At 35.5% G+C, this 18,128-nt stretch overlaps 1 protein-coding gene across 6 annotated transcripts in view; it reads left to right on the top strand.

The window, feature by feature from the left end:
• Positions 1-18,128, top strand: part of RALGAPA1 (Ral GTPase activating protein catalytic subunit alpha 1) — a 218,781-nt gene that overhangs the window by 133,400 nt on the left and 67,253 nt on the right. For all 6 annotated transcript variants that reach the window (XM_057542898.1, XM_007180713.2, XM_007180722.2 and 3 more), the window contains 4 exons: positions 3,223-3,291; positions 9,167-9,301; positions 10,096-10,279; positions 16,174-17,038. In XM_057542898.1, coding sequence (XP_057398881.1) covers positions 3,223-3,291; positions 9,167-9,301; positions 10,096-10,279; positions 16,174-17,038 — 1,253 coding nt within the window. The remainder of the gene's footprint in view (positions 1-3,222; positions 3,292-9,166; positions 9,302-10,095; positions 10,280-16,173; positions 17,039-18,128) is intronic.

Below are 18,128 nucleotides of genomic sequence, written 5' to 3'. Positions count from 1 at the left end.
CATGCACATTAAAAAATTGAATGAGATCAAGAAATTTCCAGGGTAAATAATAACACTATAAGAATGTTTGCTTTCTTTTAATAAGGTCTTTTATTTCATAGTCTCTGTATCAATTTTATTCATATTCTGTTCAGTGTATAATATATGTTAATTTAAAAAGCCACATTATAAAATCTTTCTTTTAAAAAAAGGCATATATTTACAAGTATATATACTGAAATATCTGGGAAGATGAGAGTAAATTTCTTTATTTTCCCCCAACTTTATTGGGGAATAATTGATAAATATAATTGTATTATATTAAAGTATATAACATGATGATTTGATATTGTAGAAGGGTTACCAAGATCAAGATAATTAACATATCCATTACCTCACATTGTTAACATTTTTTTATGGTGAGAATGCTTAAGGTCTACTCTTAGCAACTTTAAGATATTCAGTACTGTATGATTAACTGTAGTTACTGTACTATACATTAAATCCTCAGAACTTTTTTTTTTAAATTAATTAATTTATTTATTTATGGCTGTGTTAGGTCTTCGTTTCTGTGTGAGGGCTTTCTCTAGTTGCGGCAAGTGGGGGCCACTCTTCATCGCGGTGCGTGGGCCTCTCATTATCGCGGCCTCTCTTGTTGCGGAGCACAGGCTCCAGACGCACAGGCTCAGTAATTGTGGCTCACGGGCCTAGTTGCTCCGCGGCATGTGGGATCTTCCCAGACCAGGGCTCGAACCCGTGTCCCCTGCATTGGCAGGCAGATTCTCAACCACTGCGCCACCAGTGAAGCCCCAGAACTTATTATTTTTATAACTGAAAATTTGTACCCTTTGACCTACATCTCCTCAGTTCACTAGACCCCAGACCCTGGCAACCACTATTCTGTTTCTATAAAATCAGCTTTTTTTACTTTTCCACATATAAGTGATACCATACAATATTTGTCTTTGTCTGGCTTATTTCACTTAGCGTAATGCACTCCAGGTTCTTTCATGTTGTCATGAATGGCAGGATTTTCTTCTTTTCTATGGCTGAATAATATTCCATTGTGTATATATGTACACCACAGTTTCTTTATCTGTTCATCTTTCGAAAGGCATGTGGGCTGTTCTATATCTTGGCTATTGTAAATAATACTGCAGTGAACATGGGTGTGCAGGTATCTCTTTGAGATACTGATTTCATTTCCTTCTGTGATATATACCCAGGAGTGGTATTATATGGTAGTTCTATTTTTAATTTTTGAGGAACCTTCATACTGTTTTCCATAATGGCTGTATCAGTTTACATTCCCACCAATAGTGTATAAGGGTTCCCTTTTTTCCACATCCTCGCCAACATCTGTTCTCTCTTGTCTTTTTAAAAATAGCCATCCTAACAAATGTGAGGTGATATTTCATTGTGGTTTTGATTTGCATTTTCCTGATGATTACCGATGTTGAATACCTTTTCATGTTCCTGTTGGCCACTTGTATGTCTTTGGAAAAATGTCTATTCAGATCCTTTGCCCATTTATAAATTTAGTTAGTTAGTTTTGCTATTGGGGGTATAAGTTCCTTGTATATTTTGGATATTAACGCCTAATCAGATATATGGTTTGCAAATATTTTTTTCCATTCTGTAAGTTATCTTTTCACTTTATTGATGGTTTCATTTGCTGTGCAGAAGCTTTTAGTTTATGTAGTGCCACTTGTTTATATTTTTGTTATTGCTTCTGCTTTAGGTATGATTTCCAAAAAAATCATTACCAAGACCCATGTTAAGGAGCCTTTTCCTACGTTTTCTTCTAGGAGTTTTATGGTTTCAGGTCTTTATATTAAGCCTTTGATCCATTTCAAGTTAATTGTTATGAGTGGTATAAAATAGGGGTCCAGTCTCATTCTTTTGCACATGGATATCCAGTTTTCTCAACATTGTGTGTGTGTTCTTGGACCCTTGTCAAAGATTAGTTGACTGTATGTGTGGGTTTATGTCTAGGCTTTATTCTAATGCACTGGTCTGTGTGCCTGTTTTTACGTCAGTACCTTACTGTCAGTACCATATTTTGATTACTGTAGCTTTATAATAAAGCTTGAGATCAGGAAGTGTGACGCCTCCAGCTTTGTTCTTCTTTCTCAAGATTGCTTTGGCTCTTTGGGTTTTTTTGTGGTTCCATTCAAATTTTAGGATAGTTTTTTTCTATTTCTGAGAAAAACACCACTGGAATTTTGCATTCAGTTGCGTTGAATCTGTAGACCACTGTGGTAGTGTGAACAATTGAACAATATTAATTCTTCCCCATCTATGACATGGAATATCTTTCTATTTATTTGTGTCTTCAGCTACATTCACTAGTGTTTTCTAGTTTTCAGCATATAAGTCTTATCCTTGGTTAAATTTATTCCTAAGTATTTTATTGATTTTGATGCTGTTGTAAATGGGATAGCTTTCTTAATTTCTCTTTGTGATAGTTTATTGTTGGCGTATAGAAATGCAGCTGATTTTTGTATGTTGATTTTGCATCCTGCAGCTTTACTGAATTCATTTATGAGTTCTAACATTTTTTTTTTGGTGGAATTTTAGGATTTTCTATATATAAGATCATGTCATGTACAAACAGAAATAATTTTACTTCTCCCTTTCAGATTTGGATGCCTTTTATTTCTTTTTCTTGCCTAATTGCTGTGGTAGGACTTCCAGTACTGTGTTGAACAGAAATGGCAGTTGTGAGCATCCTTATCTTGTTCCTGACTTTAGAGGAAAGGATATTAACTTTTTATCTTTTGAGTATGGTGTTAGCTTTGGGCTTGTCATATATGGTGTTTATTATGTTGAGATACATCCCTTCTATACCTAATTTGTTGAGCAAAGTAAGATGTCTTGAGTGATAAATTACAGATGGTTTTTATAAATCTTTTTGCTTATCTATGTCTTCTCATTTTTCTATCAGAACATATATTATTTGTATGTTTATACATATTGATTCATGACTTGAATTTTTAAGAAATCCATTTATAGTTAACAGAGCATATATAACTTTGGTTCTGTACATTAGGATTGTAAATGATTGATAGTTAAGTGTACTTGAAAAGCTGACCTATTAAAAATTACTTTGAAATAACAATGTTAATATATTTTGGATAAACTTTCAGCAGTAGATTTTGTATCACTTTAGCATTATTGTTTAAGTTTTAGGATGCACCATTAGTTTGACATATTTTGAGCTATTTTCTTTATTTCCTACAGATTCTAATAGCCACTATTACCCATCTTTTGCCAAGTACAGAAGCTTCATCTTATGAACTGGATAAGAGGGTAATTTAAATTTTTTAATATTTAATATGTGGTTATCTAGTAAGATACTTATATTTTAAAACTGTGAAGGTATATCTATTTACATGGGAAACATTAATTAATCTTGTGTTTAAAATAATTTGAAATATAGCTTTCCATTATTTAAGTGTAACTAAATCACATTTTAGTTTATATCTCAAGTTAATCATGGTTATCTGATAAAGTCTTTGAATTTTAGGGTTGTAAGGAACCTGGGAGGATATTCTGTCCATTTATAATTTTTTACTTGTTATGGTCTTGTTTATGCCTGAAAATAACTGAGAATAGGTCCAGAAACATAATTACAGCTGCAGAGTTCTGTAAATAATGGGCAGAACATATGTAATAAAACATACTTGATATTTCAACACAATATGATTAAGAAGTGCTAACACTGAGATTTCTTGTTGGCATTGTCAACACATGAGTTCTGTTAAACTGTGGGAATATATGAGATCACTTAAGGTGAAGCTGTAGAGTAAGAAGTGTTAGCAAAGTATAACACCTTGAAGATAGCAGTTAAAGAACAGGCAGAGAGGGGGGTCACCAACGTAGTGACATAGAAGGCTGCTGAATTTTCCTCCTCCCTTGGACCCATGGAAGATACAGCTACACATGGAGCAAATTCCCTCTGAGAGAAATCCAGAAACTAGTCAAGTGACCTCTACACATCAAGTGACTAAGAAAATACCCACATCAAAAATAGGTAGGAAAGGCTGCAACACACTCTTGCCTTAAACCCCACCCTAGCAGAGCTCCATACAGTCAGGAGGAAGCCCCCAATTCCCACCTTCTCTCTGAGGAGAGAAGGGTTTAGCCCATACGTCTAGCACCCCACCTTTTAAGCCTGCCACCCAAGGATAGGTCCCCAAATCACCTGGCTCTGAAAGCCAAAGGGGCTTGCGTTCACAACTCCCATAGAACTATATGAAACAAAGAAGCAGTTGTTAACAGGCACGTTGCTGTTTATATTCCGTTTTAGAGATTTTTTTCCCCATCCCTGTTGTTTTTATTTATTTATTTGTCTGTGGTTTATCCATCCTTTGTTTATTTTTGTACAGAGGAGCAGATACATCTGTATTTTCTTTTTTCTTCTTGTTTGTTACACAAAAGTATAGTAGTCTAGATATTCATTGGTACTTTCGGTTTTTCACTTGACAGTATATTCTGGAAATTCACAATAAATAAATTCATAGAGGTCTTCCATGTTCTTTTTTGTATCTGTGTAGTATTAGTACTCCATTGAAGGAGTGCACCATAATTTATAAATTTCATAATTTATTCCAGTCATTCTTCTATGTATGGACATAGAGATTATTTTCAGAATTTTGCAGTTACAAGCAATGCTGCAGTGACTAACTTTATGTCTGTATATTTTTACATTGTTGGAATGTGTCTTCAGGGTGTATTCCTAGAAGTGGAATTGCTGGGTCAAAAGGTAAACAGATAATGTAATTATGTTAAATATTGGCATTCCCACAAGCATACACTATGAGAGTATGTTTCCCCAGAGCCTAACCACAGAGTATGACATATTTTTAAATTTTTGCCAATTTGATAGGGGAACAATAGTATTTCAGTGTAGTTTTCATTTACCTTTCTCTTTTTATAAGTGAAGTTGAATATCTTCTCATATTTATTAATGGCCTAATTTTTTACTTTATTTTTGTGAATTGTCCATTCATATGTTTTTACATTTTCAGTCATATTTTGGTATTTTTCACTCAGATGTTTACATATTAGGGAGTTTTTTATGTAAGTCAATTTATCAATCTTTTACTTCATTAGGTATCTAGATTTTGAGCCATAGGTAGAAAACCTTTTCATGTTTTCTTCTAGTACTTATACAGCTTCATTGTTTACACTTTTACCCCTCATCCATTTGAAGTTTATTTTCTGTGTTTTGAGATAAGGATCTATTTTTTGTTGTTTTTCTAAATGGATAACCAGATTTCTGAGTTCCCTTTATTAAAAAGTTCCTCTTTGCCCCTTAATGAATAATCAAGTTCCATAATTACTTGGGTCTGTTTCTTAACTTTGTATACTAGCAGTTTTCAAACTCTTTTGGTGACAAAATCATTTTGCTATTGATAAACATTTTTGAAGATCTCAACTTTTGTTTATGTGGACTATATTTTGTCTTCTTGACCTGTCTTGTACTGAGAGTGGTGTGTTAAAGTCTTCTATTAATATTTCTATATTTCCTTGCATCTACTGTAGTTTTTCCTTTGTAGTCACTGTTATTTTATACATAGATATTCATAACTGTTTTATCTTCATTTTGAATTATAGCTTTAACATTAATGCTTTTTGGTTTGAATTCTAATTTACCTGGTGTACCTTTTTCCATCTCTTTAGTTTTAGCCTTTCTGAATCTTTTTGTTTAACTATATCTCTTGAATACAACACATACTTGGGTCTTGCTTTGTGAGCCAAATTGAAAATCTTTTTCTTTTATTAGGCAAGTTAAACCCATTTTTATGATATATTGTATTTTTTATCTTACCTCTGTCATTTTATTTTATGATTATTATGCATATTATATTTTCTGTGTTTCTTTCTCTGCATGATGTATTTCCTTTGTTCTTCTTAAAATTCTTTTGGTATTCAGGAAACTTTGTACTTTTTTCTTGTAGTTACCTTTATATGTATACTTTTTTTAATGTCTTTGTTCCCTTGCTTTCTTAACCTGTTATACTATATGGTTTGTGATTATTTAATGGTATCCTTTATCTCCCATATGTTGCCTATATGTTAATAAGTGAGCTTATGTTACTTCTCTCTCTTCACCTTCATTTTTAGTTCCTTTATGTCTGCACGTAACATTTAGCATATGTCATATAACAAATGATTCTTCTACACTCATTCTACATTTTTTTTTTTAAATTATTATTTATTTATTTATTTATTTGGCGTGTTGGGTCTTCGTTTCTGTGCAAGGGCTTCCTCTAGTTGCGGCAAGCGGGGGCCACTCCTCACCGCGGCGCGCGGGCCTCTCACTATCGCGGCCTCTCCCGTTGTGGAGCACAGGCTCCAGACGCGCAGGCTCAGTAGTTGTGGCTCACGGGCCCAGCCGCTCCGCGGCATGCGGGATCCTCCCAAACCAGGGCTCGAACCCGTGTCCCCTGCACTAGCAGGCAGATTCTCAACCACTGCGCCACCAGGGAAGCCCTCATTCTACATTTTTAAAAAATCTTAGATCCATAACTAAATATATCAGATACTCACTGTTAGACTTTTTACTGAAGTTCCTCAGTCAACTTCTTGGTTAAATGAAGTTCATCTTTATTCTTCAAGATGGGCTCATGAATGCAGAATTCCCTGAGCTCTTACATATATAAAATTTTTTCTGTAACAACAAGATACTTGAAAAGTAGCTTGGCTAGATATGGAATCCTTGGTTCACACTTATTTTCCTTGAGGTTTTTCTTTTTTTTTAATGTTGCCTTGCTTGTATACTGTTTTTGAGAAATCTGATGCCATTTTTATTCTCTTGTCCTTGTAAGTTATTTCATCTTTTTTCCTGGAGGCTCTAAGGAGATACGCGCGCGCGCGCGCGCGCACACACACACACACACACACACACACACACACACACACACACACACATATATACATACATATATTTCTTTTTTTAGGTCTTACTTTTCAAGTTTTACCAGGATATGTATTAGAGTTGATTATTGCAGGTCAGTTTGTCCTGGATCTGGTAGGCCTTGTCAATATGTAGATTTTGGGGACTCCACATTTAAGTGAATAGGATATTCTTTTTCTGTCTTCCATTCCAGTCATTTCTCTCTGATATTTTTTACCTTTTTCTTTGTCTCACTTTTGTTCTCTTTATTCAATGCCCCTTATTAAATTTTATTTTTATTTTTTTCAAACTTATTTTTCCTTAGGCATCTTATAACTTGGGCTTCATTTCTAATATCATTTTATCGTTTTTTAGTTTTCTTTCCTGACTTGAATCAGTTCTTCCCTTTTTGGTCTATTTCTTCTTAGTTTTTTAAATTCCTGATTTAAGATGGGATTTTCCTTGTTGCCTATACCTAAATGCTTATTTGACAATATTTAATTGAGATTAGAAGGTTGTGTTATAGTTTTTTTCTGCTTCATTATTGGTTTTGGTGGGCAGGAATTTTCATCAGCTGAATTTCTTAAGATTCTCATTTTCTGTTTTCTATTTATAGTAGTTTTGTATAGATGAAGACTGTGTCTGCATTTCTGTGGACAAGGTTGGTGGCTTGGGGTGGTTTATAAGATTCCTATTTCAAGAGCTCCCTCTTCTGGCAGTTTAACAAAGTATAGTGTTTTTATTGGATGACACTAAGGTGGGAGAAGAATTACAGAACCATCAGTTTTAAAAAATTGTAAAAATCTTGCAAGGTCTTAAATTTCTCTTTTGATTTTTCTTTTCACATTATGTTTTCCACAAGGTGTCTCTCCATTCCCTTTTAACATTTTTCTCCCCCAAAGTATTACCTTTCCTGCAGTACTTTTAAATACTTTCCTTCTACTCAGTACTCTTATCTACCAGTACATGTTTTTCATTATTCTCACACTTAGGGTAGACCTTTTTTTTGGGCTTGGTTTTTTGGTTTGTACCTAGTTCCTTTCTCTCTTTTACAGCTTACCCAAACGACCCTCACTCTTCATGAAAGCTTGCAGTGGGAGAATGGGTAAAAGCTTGTTGGATTTGCTGTGTGTATTTTCTACTCACAGATAATTGAATTTTGAATGTTCTGTTTTTGAGGATGTGGGCTTTGTGATATTTTATTGGATCTTTTTGTTCTTTATTGTTCTTTTGGAGGGTGTGTTGGGAGATTTAGGCCAGCATTACTCTTTGAGTTGGAGAGTTGGTCTTTGATTCTAAAGATCAGTGGATCTCTTATTGCTACTTGATTGACACTTTTATGGTACTAATTGTGATTCTTTATTCAATAAAATGGACCACAGAGATACTGCTGTTTTACTCTACATTTTGGATAACAGTGTTTTGTTTATAACATCCATCAGTTTAAACGTGTCCAGTAGAAAGATTCATTTAATGTAATTAGTAACAGTATCAGGAAGTGGTTAAGATAGTCTTTCTGGCAGGTTGCTCAGTGAGGTGTTAAATTAGACAAGAAATGTGGAAATGATTGTAATACATATGAACTAAAGGCTTTCATTTGTGTTCCATTTCTTGTGCATTACGTAAGAATAGCTAATTGATGTCTGTTGTCTTTTAAGCTCAGTGTTTTTATGTTTGTTTAAAAATAATTTGGGGGCTTTCCTGGTGACGCAGTGGTTAAGAATCCGCCTACCAATGCAGGGGACACGGGTTCGATCCCTGGTGTGGGAAGATCCCACGTGCCGTGGAGCAACTAAGCCCGTGTGCCACAACTACTGAGCCTGTGCTCTAGAGCCCGTGAGTCACAACTACTGAAGCCCACGCGCCTAGAGCCCATGCTCCACAACAAGAGAAGCCACCGCAATGAGAAGCCCGCATACCACAACGAAGAGTAGCCCCTGCTCACCGCAACTAGAGAAAGCCCATGTGCAGCGATGAAGACCCAACATAGCCAAAAATTAATTAATTAATTTTAAAATAATAATAATAATTTTAACGTTCCTGTTTTTATTATGCTTAAGGTTTCATTGTGCTTGCCCTAAAATATAAGGGAGAAACCCACAGTAATGTTGATATACATCATAAAATCATTTAGGTCTAGGTAAATATTAATGGTGAAACTTAGTTCATAGTTCCTGAAATACATTTTGGAAAACAAAAGATAAGTTGGTGAATTTCTGTTAAGTATTAAACTCTTATTTTATGAGTTTACAATAATAATGATCTTTTTTGTTGTTGTTTCAGTTGGTGGTATCCTTACTTCTGTGCCTTCTGGACTGGATCATGGCCTTACCTCTAAAGACACTGCTCCAACCAGTCCATGCTACAGGAGCAGAAAATGATAAAATAGAAAAATCTGTCCTCAACTGTATTTATAAGGTAAACTTCTTTGCGTTATTATTTATTTGGTAACCAAGGGTTTTTAAAACCTAAAGAAATAACATTTCTTAGTATTACATTTTCATTGTTTTATAGCTAGGTATTTATTTTTAATACATTTATTTATTTATTTATTTATTTTTGGCTGTGTTGGGTCTTCCGTTGGGTCTTCGTTGCTGTGCTTGGGCTTTCTCTAGTTGCGGCGAGCAGGGGCTACTCTTAGTTGCGGTGTGTGGGCTTCTCATTGTGGTGACTTCTCTTGTTGCAGAGCACGGGCTCTAGGCGTGCGGACTTCAGTAGTTGTGGCACACGGGCTCAGTATTTGTGGCTTGCAGGCTCTAGAGTGCAGGCTCAGTAGTTGTGGCGCACGGGCTTAGTTGCTCTGTGGCATGTGGGATCTTCCTGGACCAGGGGTCAAACCCGTGTCTCCTGCATTGGCAGGCGGATTCTTAACCACTGCACCACCAGGGAAACCCTGAGCTAGGTATTTTCTAAGAACATAGATTTATCTTATGGTACCTAGGGATAATTAAAAAGTACTTCTTACAAGACACTGTTGTTTCATTGCAAAATTTTGAAAGAAGTCTTTGTTGAATATGAGAATCATTAGTTAAATTTTGCTCATTCTTCTTTTTTAGATTAAATTTTACCTTGATTGAAGAGCTAAGTGTTTAAATATTTAAAATTTTTGTCAAGTACTTGTATTAGCAGTTGACTTGTTTTCTCCTTTTTCTTTCTTTATTTATTTTCACTTAAAAGGAAAACTTGGTATGTTTTTTCCCCTGTATTTTCAGGTATTACATGGGTGTGTTTATGGATCTCAGTGTTTTAGCAATCCAAGGTATTTTCCATTAAGCCTCTCTGATTTGGCATCTGTAGATTATGATCCTTTTATGCATTTGGAAAGCCTAAAAGAGCCTGAACCTCTGCACTCTCCTGATTCGGAACGATCTTCTAAACTCCAGCCAGTAACAGAAGGTAAAATGAATTCTCTTCAGGACAGTATTGTTGCTTGGGTTCTCCCAAGGTATGATTTGAGGCCTGGGTAGAAATACTGGAGGATAATATATCTTACTTTGTAATTGTTTACCTTGACATGTATGTTATAGCTAAGTTCATTTTTAGTTTAAGAAACAACTTCAGATACACAATTCCTAAGATTATATGTGATGACATTCCCTTTATACTTCTAAGTTATTCTGATAAGTTCTTTAACCACATTGTTTTTACATTCAGAGAGTTTACTCTCTGATATAAGGGAAAGATGTAAACAAATAACCTTATGATATGAGTACATATAAAAACAAAAGTACATTCAAGATACAGGGGTAGCCCAGAGGAACCCAGCAATTACTGAAGGGTTTTAAGGAGGTGATATACATCAGGGGTCCCCAACCCCCGGGCCACAGACTGGTACCGGTCTGCGGCCTGTTAGGAACTAGGCTGCGCAGCAGGAGGTGAGCGGCGGGTGAGCAAGCGAAGCTTCATCTGCTGCTCCCCATCACTCCCGTTACCGCCTGAACCATCCTTCCCCACCCCACCCCCAATCCGTGGGAAAGTTGTCTTTCATGAAACTGGTCCCTGGTGCCAGAAAGGTTGGGGCCCACTGATATACATGATAAAATTAGTATTAAGAGCACTTTGACAGTAGTATTTTACAGGAGTCAGCAAACTATGGCCCATGCCTGCCACCTGTTTCTATAAATAAAGTTTTATTGAGACACATCCATGCTCTTCATTTATGTGTCATTATGGCTGCTTTTGTGTAGTAATAGTAGTGTTGAGTGGTTGGGACAGAGATAGCATGGCCCATAAAGCTGAAGATAATTTACTCTCTGTCCCCTTGCAGAAAAAGTTTGCTGATCTCTAGTATGTTAGATTGATTTTAGGGTGGTTAACTCAGGATCAGAGAGACCAATCATGATGCTGTTGCAATAGGCCAAGCAAGAGTTGCTAAAGGGTTAAAGTGGTTATATTTTCCCTAAACTAGACTAAGAATATGAGAAAGTTTAGAGGATTAGGAGGGAAAATCAGGAGGGCAGTATTGGAAATGGTTTAGCTTAGAGTGCCTGTTGTATATTCATATGAAGAGATCTAGTGGACAATTGATTGTACATGCAGATCTAGGTCTTAGCAGAGGGGTCTTTGTTAGGAATATGTATTTACATGGGTGTGTGTATTCTGAGAAGAAAAAGTTGGAAAGGAAGGAAAACCAGGAGAGAGTAGTTTCTCAGAAACGAAGAGAAGAGAAAGATTTTTTTAAAGACTGGCCAATGGTATTAAATGATAGAGATATCAAGTACAAAAAGACTGACGAATATATCTACTTTAGTTTCAGCTGAAAAGTAGGAGACAGAAGTGGATGGCTGTGGGTTGAAGAGCAAGCAGAAGTTAAGGAAGTAGAGCCATCTGTCAAAAGTGCTCTTTAAAAAAGCTTGACTTTTTTATTTTAAAAAAGCAAAGAAAAATGATAAAACAATAGATAAGTTAAAAGATTATTCAGGATTAAAGGAGTTCTAAAGACAGAGTTAAACTCAATGATAAGCTGAGAAGGAAGGTAGTAAGGGGATCATTAATAGAGTGAAGTTCCTGAGAGGTGAGCTGGAAAGATTAGGTGTTAATATTAGCCCTTCTTCTGTGACCAGAAAGAAGAAGGTGGAAGTAAATTAAGGGGACTGACAGAAGTTACTGAGGGCCCAGTAGAAAATGGAAACTGCAAAGTTTTGGTTGCACCAGTCAACATTCAGTAAGGTGGATCTGGCCAGATATACAAGGGAACAATGGCTTTCAGAATATTGATATATGGTTTAGTTATAGAATCTAGGGTTGGTAAGGATTGAACTGATGCTAGGAAATGGGTGATAAGCTGGAAGAAAGTAGAGGTGATGCAGTGAGTCAGAAAGTAGATGTGGTTGTTAATAACAAACTAGAACAGTGATTCTCAGCCTTGGCTGCATATTACAATACTGATGTCTGGTCCCATCCACAGAGATTTTGATAATATTGATCTGGGATTGCTGGGATTTTTAAAACCTTGCAGGTGATTAATATGCAGCCAAGGTTGAGAACCACTGAGCATATCAGTATGTTAGGACAGTGGTTTATTAAATGAATTTTGAAGCAGTGGAAGCTCTTCAAATAAATTTCACAAGGAAGTCCACTTTGTAAAACTTCTTAAAGTAGAGCTGCAGCAGGGATTCTGCTGACTTCTCTCCCATTCATCTGCAACAGCCCTCTCCCAGGCTCTACAAAACAAAATTGGGAAATCACTAGACTAGGAGGTTGTGGTCAAAGAGTAAACTATCAAGGAAGAGTTTGATTTTTAAAGGCAGAATAGTTATAAATGATTAAAACATTTAGGATGTGGCCGTGGTAATGGATTGAAGACATAGAATGCAAGTGAAGATATAAAGTTACACATCAAGGAAATAGGGCTAGGGTTTTGGGTTGACCACAAATAGCTGATAATTTGTCTAGACCACATATATACAAGTGAAATAGGAATATAGGAAAAATAATTCAGACAGTAATTGATATAGGTGACATAATTATTTCTTTAGATTTGGCATAGTACAATACAGTGTTTATTTTACTTAAAGACAAAGTTATATGAAAATATTCTTTGCTTTTTGCATTTTTAAAGGTGTAAAATGATAAAGTTTGATTCAGGGCAAGATAGTGTATTTCTTAAACAGTGAAATAGTTTACTTATGTAAAGGGAAGTTTTAATGTATTTCATGAAAATTTACTGTGCCATTAACAGTCACTGTAAAAGACGGAAAGGTGTAAAGGTTTTAAACAGATGAGCTTTATATTGATACCAAATACTCTGTAGGGTGCTATTCTCTAAATGTATTAAAGTTGTTCCCTTTGGACTTTCTTAAAGGAATTAAGGACCAGATAAATGCAGAACCTTTTAGGAACAGCTGTGAGCTAGCAGCAGGTGATTCTGTGGTCTGTGGTGACTACATGCTGTGGGGTTTTTTTAATGTGGCAGAAATGGCTAATCACTGTGCCCTTGTCTAAGGCATGCTTCATCATCTTCAAGTACTTTTTTGGCCAAAGATTTCTAAACATAGAGTGTCCCTAATAAGCTCAGTATTGGATTGAACGAGTCTGATTTGAGAATTATTGGCAGGAGTAGCTGTAATTATTAAATTTACTAAAGAATAAAGCAAGGTAGTGAAGTTGGCTTTTTGTCAAATGGCAGTAGTCTTATTAGCAAAAAGTCATCATTTGCAGGGTCAGAGTGAAAGGAGGCTCCAAAGAATTCATTCTGTCTTAATTATAGTTTCACCTATACACATTATGCAAAGCTCATATTTAAAGCATTTGCCAAAATTAACTTCCTCTGCATGTTCTATTACAGTGTGGTGAATTGCAGCAGCTTTTTATGTCTTGCTGCTTTTGTATGCCATAATAATCAGTAATTACGGGTTTGCTGCAAATGCTGTAGGGTTTGTTTAATCTGACAATATGAAAAGACAACCTTGAATAGACTTTTTTAAATGAATGCTAGTTACACAAAGCCTTAGAAGCATCGATATCTTCATTTTGCATTTTCTCACAAGGCTGGTTATTTTAGAATTTCATTTTGAATTTTTACATTAGAGAATTTCATATGTTTTCTTTATATCTGAGATATATAGAAGAAAGATATGTATGTTCTGTAGCTTACGATTCAAAAAAAAATCTACATAAACCTAACTGCCAAATTAACAAATTGAGAGGTTTCTGTACCTTTATATAAATATATATATATCCTGAATTTAGAGAAGCAGCTTAGGAAAGAAAATGCTTCTACCTACTTCTGAAATCTAAATTTATTTTTTAAGTGTAATCAGTGAACTTCTGTGAACCCTCAAGTGCAAAATGAGAAGTATTGGCTAGATTATCTGCAAGGCCTCTTACAGTGTGAACACTCATTAAAATCTAAGCTATAATCAGAGAAGCAAAAGCAGGCACTAGATTCAAATCACCCCTCTGTTTCTCATCATTCAGTGGCATATCTTTTTACTTTACCATAATAGGTCTTGAAAATGTAGGATTGAATTAAGGTTAATCATTCAGTGTTGTTATCTAGTGTTGAATAGCTCATTTTCAGAGCTAGCCATACTATCATCAAAGAACAGCTCAATGTAATTGGAACTTTTTAAGTAAACTGAAAAATGTTTATATATACATGTATGTAAAATAAAACTTGATTATGGAAGATTAGAAGTTTGACACTCAATAACATTTCAAAATCAACCAAAGTCCACAGAAAACTGTTCTTTTTTAGAGTTGGAATAATGGAGAAGATATTATTGGTATTAATGGCATAGCAGCTGATTTGTTCCAACTCTTTGCCTTTACCCAGTGGTGTTGGTTCTGAATCTTGAGGGCTACAGCCTCGAAAATATAACATTGTTCTTCTTTCTTGCCTCTTTTTAAGTAATCATATCAGCAGTGCACAACTTAGTTCCCTTATAAACTTTTTAAAGTTGAGTTTATTGAGGTATAATTTACATAAAATAAAATTTATCTTCCTTTGATGTAAGAATTTTACTGTATATTGATTGTGTTGGTGGTTACACAATTCTATATAGTTACTGAAATTCCTCACAAAGTGCACTCGAAATTAAGGAATTTATTTTATGTAGGTAATACTTTGATCATCAGGACATTTTCAAATCTATATTTATTCTGGTAGCTAGGCCATACTATTCCCAAATGATTAACTTTCAGAACATAAACAATGCTCAGACAATATCACTGTGGTAGAACAATACAGAGACATGATTATTCTGTAACCTTGTATATAAGACAGACAAGAACACTATCAACACACACACAAACACACAACTGAACGTCCTCTTCTAACATGAATGATTAGTATGTCTTTACTAATGACAACTCTCCTCCCACCTCCTAGATAAAAAGTATCAAGTTAACCCAGTTGTCCCCACTTCCTGACACCACTCATTACATAACTGGCTTCCACATCAACCCTCTGTAGAATCACACTGGCAGTCTTTGGCTAGTGGGCTTGGACAAGTTATTGTCTATCTCCACTTCCTCCTTTCTCCCTTTACTCTCTTTCTGTATTCTTTGTTTTCCTTCCACCCTCCCCTCCTTTTTCCTCCTCCTTCAGGTCCTGACATTAGGCACCTTGCCTCTTCAGGCCTCTTACTACTATATTCTTTGAGTTTTCTCTTTTTACCATTTCCTATGTTTGTTTGTTTGTTTTTTAAGTTACTCATATAGATATGCTCCTGATCTCTTTAATGCCTTAGAAAAATAAGCAGGCCATAAAATATTTTTTCCTTTAAAATAAAGTTTCCTCGGCATATGCTGGCTACACTGACTCACTGTTTAAATTGATCCTGACTCCTAAAGTTTAGTGAAAGATCACTTTTTTCTGACACTTTTACATCATCCATAAAAGCCATAATTAAATGATGTTTAAGGCATGCTGCAAACTATGTTTCTGAATCTCCTCATAATATAAGAAACTTATCAGTTGGATTTCATTGACTTTTTAATCTGGGTGCTAAGTGATTTCAAGTGATTTATAACACTTTTGAACCTTCTTTGAAGGTATGATGTACATTTAAGAGCCTCAGTTTAAATTATGAATCCATAAGCAAAAATTTCAAAAAGGGCTTTCTTATAAAAATGAACAAAACTTCATCAAAGAACAGTTTTCTTCTTCTTTGCTATCATTCTTGTAGTACATACTCTAAATTGAAAATATTAATATTTACTCAAATATTTGAATGTGATTTTGATAATGTGATGGAATCCCTATTTGTTGTCTAATGTTTCATTCTTATATGACTTCCTAGGAAGCAGCAGTATTCCCACTCACTTATTATATTTTTTATTTCTAGTGAAAACTCAAATGCAACAAGGATTAATCTCTATAGCTGCCCGCACTGTTATTACACATCTGGTAAATCACTTGGGCCATTATCCAATGAGTGGTGGTCCTGCTATGTTAACAAGCCAGGTGTGTGAAAATCACGACAATCATTACAGTGAAAGCACTGAACTTTCTCCTGAACTCTTTGAGAGTCCAAATATTCAGTTCTTTGTGTTGAACAATACAACCTTAGTGTCCTGTATCCAGATCAGATCTGAAGAGAGTATACCTGGAGGAGGTTTATCTGCTGGCCTTGCATCAGCCAATTCAAATGTCAGGATTATAGTACGTGATCTTTCTGGAAAATATTCATGGGATTCTGCCATCCTGTATGGACCACCTCTTGTAAGTGGTTTGTCAGAACCTACATCTCTTATACTTTCATTGTCTCACCAAGAGAAGCCAGAAGAGCCTTCTACATCTCATGAATGCTTAGAAGATATAACAGTTAAAGATGGGGTTTCCCTCCAGTTTAGGAGAAGATTTAGAGAAACTGTACCAACTTGGGATACAATAAGAGATGAAGAAGATGTTCTTGACGAGCTTTTGCAGTATTTAGGTGTAACTAGTCCTGAATGCTTACAGAGAACTGGAGTCTCACTTAATATTCCTGCTCCACAGCCTGTGTGCATTTCTGAAAAACAGGAAAATGATGTTATTAACGCTATCCTTAAGCAGCATACAGAGGAAAAAGAATTTGTTGAGAAACACTTTAATGACTTAAACATGAAAGCTGTGGAGCAAGATGAACCAACACCTCAGAAACCTCAGTCAGCATTTTATTATTGCAGATTGCTTCTTAGTATATTGGGAATGAATTCCTGGGACAAAAGGTAAGAATAAAGGAGAAACTTTTCATTTTTTAAAAAAATATTAGTCTTATTCATCTTATGATCAGCATTTTAGTCTCTGTTCTTTCCCTCGCTAAATTTTACCTACCAATTAGTTCTTTGACCAGTGGGCAGATTTTCTTTTTTTTTTTTTTTTTGAGTCTACTGAGTCATAGTCAGGTTTCAAGGGAATAAAAAGATAACTTAATGTAATAAATTAACTTTAACATTTTCATAATGACTAGTATAACTATCTGACTTAGAACTCATAGCTCATATAATTGAAAAAAATCTTGTTTTTTCCAACCTTCATGTAAGCTAATAGGAAAAACTGTTTTTTCTTATAACACTTCTAACACCAAATGTGTGAGTTTTTCACACCAAGCAGTTTCAACAATACCTGGAGTTAGCACAGACAAGTTAAGGGCTCAGACCAACAAGACTGCCCCCCACTTTAGACATCAATTGCAGGTCTGGGTCACCCATACTTCTGGGCAACTGGCTGTAAATCAGGGGTTCCTACAACCCCCTTCTTGGGTTTGAAAATTAACTATAATGATTCGTAAAACATTTACTTATATTTATCAGTTTATTACAAAGGATAGTTAAAGGATACAGATGAACAGCCAGATGAAGAGGTACATAGGGTAAAGTCTGGAAGGATTCCAGGTTTGGAAATTTCTGTCCCTGTGGAGTTGCAGTGTGCCACCCTCCCAGCACATTGAATGTGTTCACCAACCTGGAGGCTCTCCAAATCCCATAATTTAGGGATTTTCATGGAGGTCTTATCATGTAGGCATGATTGATTATTAACTCAGTCTCCAGTTCCTCTCTCTCCCCAGATGTGGGGCCGAAAGTTTCAAGATTCTAATCGTGGCTTGCTCTTTCTGGTGATGAGGCACCAGCCTGAAGTTATCCAGGACACCACCAAGAGTCACCTTATTAGAACAAAAGATGCTCTGATTACCCAGGAAGTTTCAAAGGTCTTAGGAGGTCTGTGTAAGACTCTCCTGTCACCTCCAGCACTCAGGAAATTACAAGGGTTTTAGGACCTCTGTGTCAGGAACTGGGGACACAGCCCAAATGTATATTT

Source organism: Balaenoptera acutorostrata, chromosome 3 (assembly GCF_949987535.1).
Source record: "Balaenoptera acutorostrata chromosome 3, mBalAcu1.1, whole genome shotgun sequence".
NCBI lineage: Eukaryota > Metazoa > Chordata > Mammalia > Artiodactyla > Balaenopteridae > Balaenoptera > Balaenoptera acutorostrata.
The sequence above is the reverse complement of the archived record's forward strand: the minus strand, read 5'-3'. Positions and strand labels throughout refer to the sequence as shown.